This window comes from Carcharodon carcharias, chromosome 18, assembly GCF_017639515.1.
Source record: "Carcharodon carcharias isolate sCarCar2 chromosome 18, sCarCar2.pri, whole genome shotgun sequence".
NCBI classification, from domain to species: domain Eukaryota; kingdom Metazoa; phylum Chordata; class Chondrichthyes; order Lamniformes; family Lamnidae; genus Carcharodon; species Carcharodon carcharias.
In genome coordinates, this window is record NC_054484.1 from 93,891,644 (window position 1) to 93,909,038 (window position 17,395).

At 41.9% G+C, this 17,395-nt stretch overlaps 1 protein-coding gene across 3 annotated transcripts in view; it reads right to left on the bottom strand.

Annotated features, from left to right (window-relative positions):
* The window catches only part of rubcnl (rubicon like autophagy enhancer), a 63,878-nt gene that overhangs the window by 29,770 nt on the left and 16,713 nt on the right, over positions 1-17,395 (bottom strand). For all 3 annotated transcript variants that reach the window (XM_041212010.1, XM_041212009.1, XM_041212007.1), the window contains 3 exons: positions 8,766-9,230; positions 7,375-7,472; positions 3,555-3,747 (listed from right to left, as the gene is read on the bottom strand). In XM_041212010.1, coding sequence (XP_041067944.1) covers positions 3,555-3,747; positions 7,375-7,472; positions 8,766-9,207 — 733 coding nt within the window. In that variant the 5' untranslated portion in view covers positions 9,208-9,230. The remainder of the gene's footprint in view (positions 1-3,554; positions 3,748-7,374; positions 7,473-8,765; positions 9,231-17,395) is intronic.

A 17,395-nucleotide genomic window follows, 5' to 3' on the forward strand; every position in this document is an offset into this window, starting at 1 on the left:
TAATGGATAGTCCTTTCTGAATAAAGGACTGGTATGAGACAGGATACATTTAAAAACTAAGTGAGGAACATAGACTGCAACAAAAAGTCATTTCACCTACACAGTGACTGAGGAAGTAAAGGAAACAGTCTAAGACAAAACAAAAACACCTGGAAAAACTCAGCAGGTCTGGCAGCATCTGCGGAGAGGAACACAGTTAACGTTTCGAGTCCGAATGACTCTTCAACAGAACTAAGTAAAAATAGAAGAGGGGTGAAATATTTCACCTCTTCTATTTTTACTTAGTTCTGTTGAAGAGTCATTCGGACTCGACGTTAACTGTGTTCCTCTCCGCAGATGCTGCCAGACCTGCTGAGTTTTTCCAGGTATTTTTGTTTTGGATTTCCAGCATCCGCAGTTTTTTGCTTTTATCTTAGGGTCTAAAACAAGACAGGTAAGACAGGTTGTAGGGGAGAATGCCATCAGATTGGTATAGACAAACCAGAAACTAGGAACAGAGAGAGACGACAAACTTAAGACAACAAATATTAAGTCAAAGCTGTCACATAGGGGGCTGTAGGGGTTGGGGGAGGTTAGATGCTAGAGATTGCACTGCATTTTCTCCAGAGATCAGGAGGTTATGAGATAACAGGAAAACTATTTAATGGGGAAGACCATAAGACATAGGAGCAGAAATTAGGCCATTCGGCCCATCGAGTCTGCTCCGCCATTCAATCATAGCTGATAAGTTTCTCAACTCCATTCTCCCCGTAACCTTTGATCTCCTTACCAATCAAGAATCTATCTCTGTCTTAAATACACTCAATGACCTGGCCTCCACAGCCTTCTGTGGCAATGAATTCCATAGATTCACCACTCTGACTAAAGAAGTTTCTCCTCATCTCTGTTCTAAAAGGTCTTCCCTTTACTCTGAGGCTGTGCCCTCGGATCCTAGTCTCTCCTACTAATGGAAACATCTTCCCCACGCGTCCACTCTATCCAGGCTTTTCAGTATTCTGTAAATCTCAATCAGATCCCCCCTCATCCTTCTCAACTCCATCGAGTATAGACCCAGAGTCCTCAAACGTTCCTGATATGTTAAGCCTTTCATTCCTGGGATCATTCTCTGGACCCTCTCCAGGGCCAGCACATCCTTCCTGAGATACGGGGCCCAAAATTGCTCACAATATTCCAATTGTGGTCTGACCAGAGCCTTATAAAGCCTCAGCAGCACATCCCTGCTTTTATATTCTAGTCCTCTCAAAATAAATGCCAACATTGCATTTGCATTCCTAACTACCGACTCAACCTGCAAGTTAACTTTAAGAGAATCCTGGACTAGGACTCCCAAGTCCCTTTGCACTCCAGATTTCTGAATTCTCTCCCCATTTAGAAAATAATCTATGCCTCGATTCTTCCTACCAAAGTGCATGACCTCACACTTCCCCACGTTGTATTCCATCTGCCACTTCTTTGCCCATTCTCCTAACCTGTCCAAACCCTTCTGCAGCCTCCCCACCTCCTTCTGTCCCTCCACCTATCTTTGTATCATCTGCAAACTTAGCCAGGATGCCCTCAGTTCCTTCATCTAGATCATTAATGTATAAAGTGAAAAGTTGTGGTCCCAACACTGATCCCTGCGGAACTCCACTAGTTACCGGCCGCCATCCTGAGAAGGACCCCCTTATCCCCACTCTCTGCCTCCTGCCAGACAGCCAATCTTCTATCCATGCTAGTACCTTGCCTCTAACACCATGGGCTCTTATCTTACTGAGCAGCCTCCTGTGTGGCACCTTGTCAAAGGCCTTCTGGAAGTCCAAGTAGATAACATCCATTGGCTCTCCTTTGGATAACCTACTCGTTACCTCCTCAAAGAATTCTAACAGATTTGTCAAACATGACCTCCCCTTGATGAAACCATGCACTTCCAAATATTCTGAAATCTCATCCTTAATAATGGACTCTAAAATCTTACCAACGACCGAGGTCAGGCTAATTGGCCTGTAATTTCCCATCTTTTGCCTCATTCCCTTGTTAAACAGGGGGGGGGGTTACATTAGCGATTTTCCAGTCCTCTGGGACCCTCCCTGACTCAAGTGATTCCTGAAAAGATTACCACTAACGCCTCCACTATCTCTTCAGCTATCTCCTTCAGAACTCTGGGGCATAATCCATCTGATCCAGCTGATTAATCCGCCTTCACCTTGGTAATGGCCACCATACTCACCTCTGCCCCGTCGCCCCTCCCGGGCCCGGACTCTCTTGAACTTTGGGGATGTTACTCAGGTCTTCCATCGTGAAGACTGACGCAAAGTACCTATTCAATTTCTCCGCCATTTCTTTGTTCCCCACTACCATTTCTCCAGCGTAATTTTCCAGTGGTCCAATGTCCACTTTTGCCTCTCTGTTACCCTTTATATATCTAAAAAAACTCTTGCAATCTTGTTTTATATTACTGGCTAGTTTACCCTCATATTTAATCTTCTCCCTCCTTATTTCTTTTTTAGTTGTCCTCTATTGGTCTTTGTAGGCTTCCCAATCCCCTGGCTTCCCACTGCTCTTGTGGGAACTTCACAATAACCCAACCATAAACTGGGAATATGAAGTAGATTAGTCAGAGCTGGCAGAGGTAATGCATGACTGCTTCTTGATCAAGTGAGTCAAAGAAAAAAAAAATCACAAGCAGCAACATTCATCTTGTCCGTCAATAATGACCCAGGAACTGCAAATTGTAGTGTCCCCTGGGGGACAGTCACCTCAAATGATAAAGTTGAACATGATTCAGGAATCAAATATCCAAGACCTGGATTCTAGTGCATAATTCTGAAATGAGTAAATGAGGACATGAAAAGGAAATAGATTAAGAGAACGTGTTCAACAATATTTAGGGTGAAAGCCAAATAGAATCTTTAAAAAGGTAAAACATGCAGGAGTGACAACCCAAATGGATTGAGGTAATCCCCATGACAAAAAAGCTCCACATGATAAGATACTAAATTCAAAGTTGTGGAGATTCAGAACAAGCCCAGGGAATCAATAATAAACTGGTTTAGACAGACAAGATTTAGCCATGGGATCAGTTAAAATTCCATGTCCAGTTAAGGTCTCAATCCTCACTGGAAGAGAGGCAGAGAGTTTGTTGGAAAGTGGATAGTCACTAGAATAGATCCCAGTTTGAACATCAAGATAGATTGCCAGCTCTCAGTTTATTTCATAAGCATTTCTGTGCTGAGATTGACCAGTGAAAAATCAGCTAAATAAGTAGTATTTACCACCTTATACAAATAAACTACAAGTACAACAGATCTTCAAATATTTATTTTGCTCTACCACAGGAGGTCTTAAACCCATTCTGGGAAGGAGGTGATAGGATTCCCAATGTGCTGTAAGGATTCCCAGGACAAGTTAATTTTGCTCTGTAAATTGTGCTTAAAAACCAAGTGGCATTCCGTTTCTTCATCGTGTGCATAATTCAAGTGCCATGAAAAAATTGTCATTGTTTCTAGAATTTGTATCAACAATAGCCATCCGTTTTGATTCAAGCAATAAGCAGCACAAGGCAGCTCCGCACTTACATTCATAACCACTATCAACAGAGTTCACGGAGTCAGAATGTGCCTCCTTTTTAATAAAAGTGCCCATGTCATCTACTGGTGTGTGGATAATGGTCAGGCTATCTTCCACAAGCTCTGCTTCTTCATACATATTGCTTTTCACGTTCTCTAGTGCAGCGATTACCATATCAGCAACAACAAGGTGTGTGTTCTCCTGTAATCAGAAGAAACAACTTTACTGGATTCATGAGAGGCTGAGTCTAATAATGAGCCTAAAACAGAAATGCCCTTTATCCTTAACCCTACCACCCCAACACCACCTTCCGCCCTCCTCTCTCCCTCCCACCCACCCCCAAAATAAAAGGCAATTGCTAGTATAACTTTTTAAAATGGTGGTCAAGTGAAAAGATAGGCGAAGGAAGGACCTTCCCTTTCAGGGACTCAGTGGTATTGGCATATGTACACCTTTCTACCCTTTAATGGACATTTACAAATCATACTGTGTTACAGCAAATGTTAGGGGTTATGCCATCTTCTACCTCAATGTGAAGGAAGTACCTATTCTCACATCATAAGAGGAAGAGCAGCTCCAGTTCTTAGGGACTTTCTTACAAATACATGGAAGAAATTAATACATGATAAATGGTGGCTGGGACTGACATGCCATACCACACCAGCCTGGAATAACAAAACAAGGAATTGTCTTACCCCTATCACAGAGGGCAAATAGTAGAAAGTGCTCAAGGGCAAGATTAAAATTCAGCAATCTGTCAACACTGAAATCAATTAGATTAATGTGTTCTCAAGAATTTTTTAAATAAAAAATGGTCTTCAAAAAAAGTAATTTTTTTTGAAAAAGTACATTTTTCATTAAACACATATTTAATCTTATTTAAGCACATTACTTTTTAAAATTATTGCACCCACAACTTCGATCAGCACCATTTCAAAAGAGCAAGCTGCAAGTCCAGTCCTGAGCATATTGTACCACTCAGACTTCTGCCCAGTCCTAACAGAACCTTCATCAAACTCGCAAGTATTTCAGACATCCCCATTGCTGCCTTTTTAGACAAATCCTGGGGACTACCAAGGCCATGACACACAGACTTGCTTGCCATGTCTTAAAAACAAAAAAGGATAGAACAGTTTGCCTGATTGAGATGCATCTCTGCTGCTGTAAATGACAGATGTGACACAACTCAACCACAAAAAGTGTCTTTAGGAATCTGAGCAAGTGACAAAGGTATATGTGGAACTGGGGAAATCCATCATTTGCAAGCTTTAAAAAAAACTGGTCCAACTCCTGAAATCTTCCTCCCTGTTCCTTCCAACTGAAGCCATCTTCTCTCCTCCCATTTCACTTCCCCAGTGTCCCTTGATATTTACTACTTAACACAGAAACAGGCCATATGATACAACAGGCCAATTCCAGTGTTAATGCTCCACACAAGCTTCTTCCTGCAGCTCATCCAAAGTCAAGATGATAAAAATAATTTCCAATATCATAAGTAGACACTGACCCCACTAGAACTCTTGTCTTAATTGGATTAAACCCAGCTAGTCTGGATGCTTTGATGTATGGTAGTTTTGATATGTTAATTAGATAAACGTAAGAAGTATGAACATGCATTTGTTAAAAGAAACCATTCTAGACTGCAGGTGAAATCTTACACCCAGCTAGAAGATGCCAAGCAACTTTTTCAGCTTACTAATAAAACTGGTAGGATGAAAGGATGTTATTGTTAGAAGATGTAAGGGGTTATGACAGTTGTTTAAAAGTTTCCCTCTAGGATTTTTAAATAACTCAGCTTTACCAAAAGTCTGTCTAACAGTTGTTCAAATCCCAGAGGGAATCTCGAAACAACTATCATAACCTATAATTTTAAGTGTTATGTTTGAAATGCAACAATAAATTCAGGAATCAGACCACCAGTTTAACCAGACACCAGCTAAAGCATTTGCACCTTACAAATTCAAAACGAGGTTCCTTTCATTTTGGATCCTGTGGAAATGGTTGTAGGCTTACAGCTGCTTTGATGTTACATGCCTCTGCTCTGTACATACGAAACTGAAGTTATAACTAGCACAAATGTAAATTCTCATTGTATCACCAGCCTCTAACTAAAACCTATTTTATAGTACAATTTAGTTAGTAATATAAACAATACTTGGGCTCTGCTAGCTAGGCACCAGATTTCACCCCACAGTTTGAATGCTCTATTCAAAAAAAAATACAAACGCACTCTACCTCTCTTACATCTCAAAACTAGCACATAAAGCACCAAGACTAGCTGGCTTTAATCCAATTAAGACACACCCACAGGCTAAACTTTTAATTCAAAAAGAAAAATATTTTCCAATAATATTATATACATTAATAACTTCATGACAACAACTCAGCCTTTACCATCAGCTGTGTCATAATACCCAATCAACATTTCTTTCTTCATGTTTCCCCTCAAATGCAGCTCAATTTTCCACAACTACTCAGTGTGGTAGTGAGTTCCACATTCTCACTATTTAAAGAAACCGCTCTTGAACTCAAGTGACTCATTCATGTCCCCCCAGTTTTGGATTCAATCATAAATGAACACGTCTGCTCTACATCAACCCCAAACTTCAGGATTTTAAAAAACAGGTCACTTCGGTCTTCCAGAGAGAAGAACCCACAGATTATTTCAGTCCTTCTTGATCATTTGAAACTTAGACAATTCTTCATTTTAGTTTCAGCTTCAGTTGTCAGCTGTTCCATATTCTAGTGACTCAAAGAATCCTACTTCTCTTTTTCTCCTTCAGTGGTAATCTTGCATCCACATTTGATTAGCCAACTACACAACCTTTAGAATTATAGATGAAAAAAATAGAAACCATCCAGTGACCTTCTCCCTCCACCCCACATCAAAAAACTTGACAATATTTAAAAACCCCTATTGGACCCATCATATAATTTCTGTTCCAATGAAAAAAGCTTTTATTTTCTATTAAAAAGAGGAGTTCTTGTGGCAGTGGTATTGTCCTTACTTCTGGGCCAGAAACTCTGGGTTTAAGTCCCACGTTGAACTTGCTGGCCGTGGAAGGAGCATTCATGATAGAGTTCAATGGGTTGATAGCCAGCCAGAGAATCCTTCCACCATCACCAACTCCCCACTATTCCCCAAAAAGGGGGAAAAAAATGAAGTTATGCTAAGAATTGCTCACAGTGATAATCCTGCATCTACGCCCCTTATTTGTTTTGAGTCTTTCCCAACTAGTCAGTGTCATTCTAGTAAATCTTCACTGTTCTCTTTTCATATGCCATTAGAACTGCAGGCAATATTCAAACATGAGTCCAACTGATACCTTCAACAAATTTAAAATCACTAGTTTGCATTTATATCACATTCCTGATATGTAAATCCGAGAAGCCCATTTGCTATGACCTTCCTTCCTGCACCCCCCACTTCCCACCAATATATACTTCATATAGATCTTTCTTTACCCACAAAGGCAACCTTCATGTCCTCTTGCAATCATGGGTTACACATTCCTCATCAGCACGTCCGCAGTAAAAAAAGGAAGTCCCCAGTACAGATCACAATGTTAGTGAAATAGAGTATCTACAATTTTAACAGACTAATCAATTGTCAACTCTCTCATTTATATAATCAACATATTACTTGCATTCCTTTCATCAACACTACTTGAGTAGCATGTCAGATTGACCCAGGAATCCCAAATAAAACCAACTCAATTGCACCAAAGCAAAGGTTTCAAAGGCAGAAGGGGCTGGTTGAACAAACAAAAAGATAAATCTTGTGAAAGTGGAACTAAGATCAAACCAGTGTTGTGGAATATATCTTACCCTTTCCTGAGCCCTGCTTGCACTGAAACTAGGATTGGAGAGATAACTTGTATACACAATAGTTTCTGGTCTGTTATTCAGGCAACACCGTGCTTTCTCTGTGGAAAGACAATGACATCTTAAATTAAATTGCAAAATGGGGAAGGGGAGAAATTGAAGGGAAATTAAACAAATTGTTTGCCTGAACCACCTTAAAAATGCAACAGACAAGTCACAACTTCAGATGACATCCCAACATAATTTCGTTTATAAGGCAGCAGTGCCCACAATTATGCCTTGTGCATAACCTGCCAGTCTCCCTGGTATCCATATTCAAACAATAATCAGAAAGTGTGAAAGTGCTTCACTTCTCTGCGTCACTTACAATAGTTGAAACTGGTGCAGAGATCCAAGTAGATAAATTCTTCCAACCCTCACTACAGCTCCCTCCCAAAAAAAGAGTTTTACCTTAAGTTATCTGCAGGCTTAGAATAGATGGCTCATTAACTTAGCTCCAAAGAAAAGTTATACTGACTCGAAACGTTAACTCTTTCTCTCCCCACCAATGCTGCCAGACTTGCTGAGTTTCTCCAGCGTTTCCTGTGTTTATTATAGGTGATTATAATACTGCTGGCTTCATAAAAACAGTAAAAACTCAAAATGAAGGCCATCCATTGGCTGCTCCCTTGGTATGAGTGATCCACCTGTAGGGAACAGTGATGCCAGGTGAATGAAAACTAATATTTGAGAACTGGATATTACTGTCCTTGCAGCCCTGTTATGCTGAGACGACACAACTAATGCAAATTGCTGTGCAACCTAATGAAGTGGTGAATTCATCCCAATAGTTTGGTGCTCTTAACTATTCAAAATGTGGCAGTTTTATTACAGCATTAACCTGTTAAACCTTTGTAAGTAAGGCAATTGCTTAGCAGCACTTTTATTAAAATGAAATGCTGTTTAATAAAGGGAATTAATACCACAATCTTAAACATTACTTCATGAGAAATTCAGTTGTTGATTGACCAAATGTCTACTAGTGATGGGATTTAACGAAATGCCTGCATAGGCCCATCGTACCTTGGGAAAACATTCAATGCAGTTCAGAAAGTGTCATACATGGAGGGTCATATTATAAAGTGAAACACGAGGGTCATATTATAAAATATGAAAGGAATAACCACCAACGATCAAGGATAAATGACAAATTTCAGTGCAATGCTACTGGAGAGAAAGAGAAACAATACAACACAAGAAAATTAAACATTACCGCATGAAATTATTAAATGAGCCATTCAGTCCAACTGCATTATGCTGCTAATCATATTTTACCCTCTATGCCAATTGAAAAATCTTATTCTAAAAAAAGGGACAACCTGCCTTTTGATATCGTTCACACCAACTTCTTTTACCTGAATGGATGATTGGATCAGATTGAGAGCGTTCATAATATGGTGAATTGACCTTAGACAGCACAGGTGACACCCCAGTGACACTCATGCACCTGGAAGCTACAGAGGAGAAAAGTTTACTGAAGGGATTAAATACTAGGCTAGAGGACTTTTCAGGTGAGAGAGACAGCGATAAGTTGCTGCTGCATGAACCATCTTTGGAGGCTGTCATCGGAATCCCAACACCTTGCTGCTGATCATTATCTTCACTGTGACTGTCCCAAATCTTCTCTGCATCTCTATCTTGGAACACAGTCAATGAAGAAAGCCTTGCATTCGCCGTATAGTTCTCTGTAGAAAGTGGACTGAAGCCATCAAAGGTTTCCAGCACAGAGATCAGGATGTCTTTAATGGCTTCTGGATTGTTTGAGCACTGTCCTGAACTCACTGCTGCCTGGCCCATCACGGCTGGTGTGGAATATTCATCTGGTACAATAAAACAGAAACAAGGGTCAGCTGAAACAACCACCAGCAGAATTCAGTGAATAGATATTTGGTTTAAGAGAATGAAGGAGAAACAGTACAAATTTGTTCAACATGTCCCATTATACAAGGGTACCTCAAATTCCTCTTTCATCACCATCTCTTTCTGGTGAGGAGTTCCAAGTGAACTGAACAATACAATCTCACTTGTCTGCTGCACTTCAGAGGATAACTTTAATGTTAAACAAGACCATCTTTTTCCAGATCTATTCCAGCTGTCTTTGCTTCTACCTCACACTCATGCTCATTAAAGGGCTCAACTTCCCAAACTCTTGCTCTGAAGCTACCCAAGTCTTCGTTGTCCATGTATCCCATATCAAGTCTCGCTCATCACCTCAATGATTCGTATCCTTTACTGGCTCTCTGTTCAATTTCAAAATCTTCATCCTTACCTTGTTTAAAAAAAAATGGTACATCTGCAACCTTGGTCAGCTCAACTTCTGGACTTATTACCCCAGTTATTCAGGGTTAGAACTGCCATTCATCTTCTGCCCTTCCATACTACACCAATGGTTGAAGACTTCACCACCTCCTCTGCACTATGACTCTTCAGGATCTCCTATACCATGGCAAACTTCTCTCCATCCTTAAATGCTTCCTCAAAGCCCATTTCTTTCATTATGCCTTTGGTCATCTCTCCAACTCAATCACCTTAAAATGATTCTACATATAGTTACATGTCAGTACAGGAAGCACTTGCACATAGGGGACTACATTCTGGCACCAATATTGGAGAAGGAACTGTTCAATTGGGTCAAAAGCCAGAGGGAGAGATGATTATTTTCAGAGCGTTGTGAACTGGAACTGTCTGAATGGACGCCTGAAGCATAGGAACTTGATAAAAAAAATGTACTTATATACTTGAAGTGGACAAATTTACAGGGTGCTGGAGAAACTGCTGGATTAAGTTTGTAGGCGCTTTGAAAAAAGCTCTAAGTCTTGACTGGGTGAAGACCTGTACTGCAAGACCCACAATTCTGTAATTCTGATACAAATATCAATGTGGGCAGTGATAATGTGAATTCCCCATGTAAACAGGTAATGATGTAGTCACTGGCTATGACCAGTAGGTAGCATCATAGCCTCACTGTCCAAAACCACTGCATCCTCAGCATCTGCTTATATCCTGAGGCCTCCAGCATTACAGATGCCAAACTTCAGCCAATTCAATTCACTCCATGATAAAGAAACAGCTGAAGACACTGTATATGGCAAAAGGCCATGGGCCCTGACAATATTCCAGCAATAGTACTGAAGATTTGTGCTCCAGAACTTGCCACGCCCCTAGCCAAGCTGCTCCAGTACAGCTACAACACTGGCATCTACCCAGCTATGTGGAAAATTGCCCAGGTTATGTCCTGTACACAAAAAAGCTGGACAAATCCAACCCAGCCAATTATCACCCCATCAGTCTATTCTCAATCATCAGTAAAGTAACAGTGTTATCAAGTAGCACTTGCTTAGCAGTAACCTGCTCACTGCTGTCCAGTTTAGGTTCTGCCAGGGCCACACAGCTCCTGATCTCATTACAGCCTTGGCCCAAACATGGACAAAAGAGCTGAACTCCCGAGGTGAGGTGAGAGTGACTTCCCTTGACATCACGGCAACATTTGACTGTGTGGCATCAAGGAGCTCTAGCAAAACTGGAGTCAGTGGGAAAACTCTCCATTGGTTGAAATCATTACAAGCACAAAGGAAGATGGTTGTGGTTGTTGGAGGTCAGTCATCTCTCAGCTCCAGGACATCACTGCAGGAGTTCCCCAGGGTCATGTCCTTAGCCAAACCATCCTCAGCTGCTTCCTTCCATCACAAGGTCAGAAGTGGGATGTTTGCTGATGATTGCATGATGTTCAGCACCATTTGCGACTTCTCAGATACTGCAGCAGTCCAAGTCCAAATTCAGCAAGACCCAGACAATATCCAGGCTTGGGTTGACAAGTGACACATTCATGCCACACAAGTGCCAGGCAATGACCATCTCCAACAAGAGGGAATCTAATCATCGCCCCTTGACATTCAATGGCATTACCATCACTGAATCCTAACTTCCTGGGGGTTACCATTAAACAGAAATAGAATTGGACTAGCCATCAAGATACTGTGGCTACAAGAGAAGGTCAGAGGCTAGGAATCCTGCAAATCCCACCTCATGACTCCCCAAAGCCTGTCCACCATCTACAAAACACAACCCAGGAGTGTGAAGGATACTCTCCACTTTCCTGGATGAGTGCAGCTCCCACAACACAAGAAGCTTGACACCATCCAGGACAAAGCAGCCCACTTGACTGGCACCCCATCAACGGACATTCACTCCCTCCACCACCAATACACAGTGGCAGCAGCTGTATCATCTAAAAGGTGCACGACAGGAGTTCACCAACGCTCCTTAGACAGCACTTTTCAAACCCACAACCATTACAATCTAGAATGACAAACGCACCAGATAGATGGGAACACCACCACCTGGAAGTTCCCCTCACCAGGTTACCACCATCTTTTCAAGGGCAATTAGGGATGGGCAATAAATGCTGGCCCAGCCAGTGACAACCACATCCTGTGAATTAATTTTTTAAAAAATTCTGTGCCAGGCAAAATTGACACAGCGAACACAAATGTTCCAGTGATTTCTTTCCAGGCTGGTTGAGCACCTAGAGTAGAGATGAAGAATGCGCAACAGTTGAGGGGAAATGGCTTTACTACATCACTGTTTTCTGAAGCTATCCAGCATTTAACCCACTGCTAATTGAGAGATCTTGCTGTACATGCATTCGTTGCTGCATTACAATAGGTGACTGCCCGCTAAAGAGATTCATTATCTGGGAAGGGCTTTTTCATGTCCTGAGATGGTAAAAGGCTGTATAGAAATGGAAGCCCTTCCCTTCCTTTCAGCTGCTTACCATTCAGTGGCGAGCGCTTCTCCCTCACTTGTGTCCGAAAGTTCTGGATTCAAGCTCCCCTCAAGGAGACTGGAGGCCCAGGACCTGAGCCGACACTTGCTGCATTGTCAGAGGGTTGGTATTGAGGGAGTGCTGCACTACCTCAGGTGGGGAGGGAAGAGAGCGTGCCCCTTTTCTTGGCTGGGTCTGAAAGCAAAGTTGCACACAGGGCCCCATTAACTCTGAAACTGCCACTGGTCAGCACACTCCAGAGAGAAAGCAAAGTTTTGGATATTTCCTATTCAGAGCTCGTTAACTTCAATGATTATGGAGAAACAAACCCATCTTAAATACAATCCATATAAAAAAGATTACCCAGTTCAAGACAAGATTCTGTTTTATCACTACAAAATACACAGGCAATTTTAATTATCAAACCCAACATAAAAGGTGCCCAAACTTTTTGTTTGTGCGCACCCCATAATGGGCCACACTCCCATTAAAAATTCTCAACTTGCAAATTTTAAACAGTAATTGCTGGTTTTAAGTCAGGATTTAGCAGCAATGAGGGAGCAGTGCCAAGAGCAGCCCATAAACATCCCAAATTCAAACATTCCCAACAAACAAGCAAGCTGGAGGGCTGAGTTGATGGGCTTCGAGGATTAGGTTGCTAGAAGTTGGGGGCTGCAGTTTGAACAAACTACCTCATCCTACCCAATTACAATGACAATTAAAATACCCAAGGCATTACAGTTAGAGTTAGTAAGAGGTCAGAAATCACAAAGGCAAAACAATTATAAGTCACATCGATTTGTTTTCACTTTTAGTGCAGCTTGAGAGATTTCATCACCTGGACCATAAATGAATTTAAAGTAAATATCAGTGAATATAGAAGTACGCTGACAATGTTTTTATTTCAGTGAATATAAGACCATAAGACATAGGAGCAGAAATTAGGCCATTCTCAACCTCATTCTCCCACCTTCCCCCCGTAACCTTTGATCTCCTTACCAATCAAGATCCTATCTATCTCAGTCTTAAATACACCCAATGACCTGGCCTCCACAGCCTTCTGTGGCAATGAATTCCATAGATTCACTACTCTCTGGCTAAAGAAGTTTCTCCACATCTCTGTTCTAAAAGGTCTTCCCTTTACTCTGAGGCTGTGCCCTCGGGTCCTAGTCTCTCCTACTAATGGAAACATCTTCCCCATGTCCACTCTATCCAGGCCTTTCAGTATTCTGTGAGTTTCAATCAGATCCTCCCCTCATCCTTCTAAACTCCATCGAGTATAGATCCAGAGTCCTCAAATGTTCCTCATATGTTAAGCCTTTCGTTCCTGGGATCATTCTCCTGAACCTCCTCTGGACCCTCTCCAGGGCCAGCACATCCTTCCTGAGATACGGGGCCCAAAATTGCTCACAATAGTCTAAATGTGGTCTGACCAGAGCCTTATAAAGCCTCAGCAGCACATCCTTGCTTTTATATTCTAGTCCTCTCGAAATAAATGCCAACATTGCATTTGCCTTCCTAACTACCGACTCAACCTGCAAGTTAACCTTAAGAGAATCCTGGACTAGGACTCCCAAGTCCCTTTGCACTCCAGATTTCTGAATTCTCTCCCCATTTAGAAAATAGTCTATGCCTCTATTCTTCCTTCCAAACTGCATGACCTCACACTTCCCCATGTTGTATTCCATCTGCCACTTCTTTGCCCATTCTCCCAACCTGTCCAAACCCTTCTGCAGCCTCCCCACCTCCTCAAAACTACCTGTCCCTCCACCTATCTTTGTATCATCTGCAAACTTAGCCAGGATGCCCTCAGTTCCTTCATCTAGATCATTAATGTATAAAGTGAAAAGTTGTGGTCCCAACACTGACCCCTGCGGAACTCTACTAGTCACCGGCCGCCATCCTGAGAAGGACCCCTTATCCGTACTCTCTGCCTCCTGCCAGACAGCCAATCTTCTATCCATGCTAGTACCTTGCCTCTAACACCATGGGCTCTTATCTTACTGAACAGCCTCCTGTATGGCACCTTGTCAAAGGCCTTCTGGAAGTCCAAGTAGATAACATCCATTGGCTCTCCTTTGGATAACCTACTCGTTACCTCCTCAAAGAATTCTAACAGATTTGTCAAGCATGACCTCCCCTTGATGAAACCATGCTGACTTTGTCCGATTTTACCATGCACTTCCAAGTATTCTGAAATCTCATCCTTAATCTTCTAAAATCTTATCAACTACCAAGGTCAGGCTAATCGGCCTGTAATTTCCCGTCTTTTGCCTCACTCCCTTGTTAAACGGGGGGGGGGGGGGGGGTTACATTAGCGATTTTCCAGTCCTCTGGGACCCTCCCTGACTCGAGTGATTCCTGAAAGATCACCACTAACTCCTTCACTATCTCTTCAGCTATCTCCTTCAGAACTCTGGGGTGTAATCCATCTGTTCCAGGTGATTTATCCACCTTCAGACCTTTCAGTTTTCCTAGCACCTTCTGACTGACGCAAAGTACCTATCAGTTCCTCTGCCATTGCTTTGTTTCCCACTACCACTTTTCCAGTGTAATTTTCCAGCCGCCCAATATCCACTTTTGCCTCTCTCTTACCCTTTATATATCTAAAAAAACTCTTGCAATCTTTTTATATTACTGGCTAGTTTACCCTCATATTTAATCTTCTCCCTCATTTCTTTTTTAGTTGTCCTCTGTTGGTCTTTGTCGGCTTCCCAATCCCCTGGTTTCCCACTGCTCTTTGCCGCATTGTATGCTTTCTCTTTAGCTTTTATGCTGTCCCTGACTTCCCTTGTCAGCCATGGTTGCCTCATCCTCCCTTTAGTATGCTTCTTCTTCCTAGGGAAGAATTTTTGCTGGTGTCTCCCAAATTACTCCCAAAAACTCCTGCCATTGCTGTTCCACTGTCTTTCCTGCTAGGCTCATCTCCCAGTCAATTCTGGCCAGCTCTTCCCTCATGTCTCTGTAGTTGCCTTTATTCAACTGTAATACTGTTACATCTGATTCCAGCTTTTTCCTCTCAAATTGCAGGGTAAATTCTACCATATTATGGTCACTTCCTCCTAAGGGTTCCTTCACCTTAAGTTCCCTTATCAAATCTGCCTCATTACACATCATTAAATCTAGAATTGCCTGTTCCCTAGTGGGCTCCACCACAAGCTGCTCCAAAAAGCCATCTCGTACACATTCCACAAATTCCTTTTCTTGGGATCCACTACCAACCTGATTTTCCCAGTCTACCTGCATATTGAAATCCCCCATGATCACTGTAACCTTGCCTTTCTTACACACCTTTTCTATCTCCTGGTGTATCTTGTGCCCCACACCCTGACTACTGTTTGGGGGCCTGTACATAAATCCCATTATGGTTTTTGTACCTTTGCAGTTCCTCAACTCTACCCACACAGATTCTACATCATCTGACCCTACATCATTTCTTGCTATCGATTTAATTTCATTTCTTACTAACAAAGTAACCCCACCCCCTCTGCCAACCTGCCTATCTTTTCGATAGGATGTATATCCTTGGATATTTAGCTCCCAGTCCTGATCCCCTTGCAGCCATGTCTCCGTAATGCCCATCACATCATACCTGCCAATTTCAATCTTTGCCACAAGTTCATTTACCTTATTTCGTATACTGTGTGCATTTAGATACAACACCTACAGTCCTGTAATTCCCGTCCCCTTTCTCATTGTCGTCCCTTTATCTGATGTGCTTGAAGTTAGATTCCTAGCCCTTTCCAAACACTCTGTCCTATTTTGTGTTCTGGAGACTTTAATAGCCTCTCCTGGGCTCTCCATTCTTTTCAGTTTTTTCATAATATTCCATGAAGTTGAATCCACCTACCCCACCCACCACCACCCCCCCCCCGCCGTTAACCTGCTGCTTTGTTTCCCATTAGTCATACTTCTTGGAGTTTTACCCTTCCATCCCCCCCTACTTCTAGTTTAAAGAAAAATATGGAAGTACACAGAATATTTTAAAAGGATCGTAAAGAGAAACATTTAAGGAAATGAATATAGAAGTACGCTGAGAATATTTTAAAAGTATCGTAAAAGGAAAACATTTAAGGAAACAGGTGTTTGCCTTGGAGAACCACTTCCATTCTCCCCCCAATGGCAGTGTGTGTGGTTGAGTCATACACAACTGAAAGATTGCATGCTCTGTTCCTGCTCTGTGCTAAGTTATCATGGTAGCGCAGGTGTGCACTACAATTCAGCCTCTAACCTATTGAGGGAACATCACCCACAGTTCATCACTAGAACTACATACAAGGCAGTTTAACAAGTTCAGAATCCAGCTTAGGGTAACTGCCACCCCAGGCTTCAATTACCTGGGGTCACTTACCTTGAACAAACAAGCAAAGTACCATGGCACTTACAGAACCAGATCTTGTAAATCAATACTTTCAATCAAAGAATGAAGAAAGGGAAAGAATAAAACCCTTACCTGATGTAGAAATAATCTTCATTTAAAATCAGAGTTGCAAAACAGTTAAACCTTGTTACTTACAGGATGTCAAGTTTTCCCATTACTCAAGGAATAAGCCTTGTTCCAGCACTACTTCCAGCCTTTACAGGTACTTATATCATAGGTAGACTGTCAAAGAACATAGGGGGTCTTCCTGAGGTAACTGCACTTCAATCTTACTGCATTGCAACGAAAACCTGCGTCCCATCAATGGGCTGAGTAAAGTGGGCCAATTTCAGCAAATGCAGGAAGTCAGTCTAAACTTTTGCACTCCATTAATCAATAAAATCTCCACACTAGACAGCAGATCCCAACTCAACCAAAACCTGACTAATGGCAGAAGAGATCCCACCACTCTAGACAGGAATAGCCACGTTGGCTTCACGTTTGTTGATATTGTAGTACATTAGTGTTGCCCCAATTAGTTAATTTTTTAAAAAGCCTAGAAAAGAAGCTGCAAGGAAAGCAACACATGATGTTTACATTCAACACAGCTTAGCCCGGGAAGCAGGCATATATGTATATATATAAAAAAACAAATACCTGACAATACTAACATACACAGCAACCAGGGCAGAGAACACAAGGCATTCAGATAGAATCCTAGAGCAGATACATTCTTTGCCTCAGCCACAGGCGATAAATTACTCTCCTTTGCCTACTGTGTCAGGAATACAGAAAACAGGTTCAAACTAGCACAATATCAGTTAGCCAATAGGAGTTATATCAGTAAACGAACACAACGA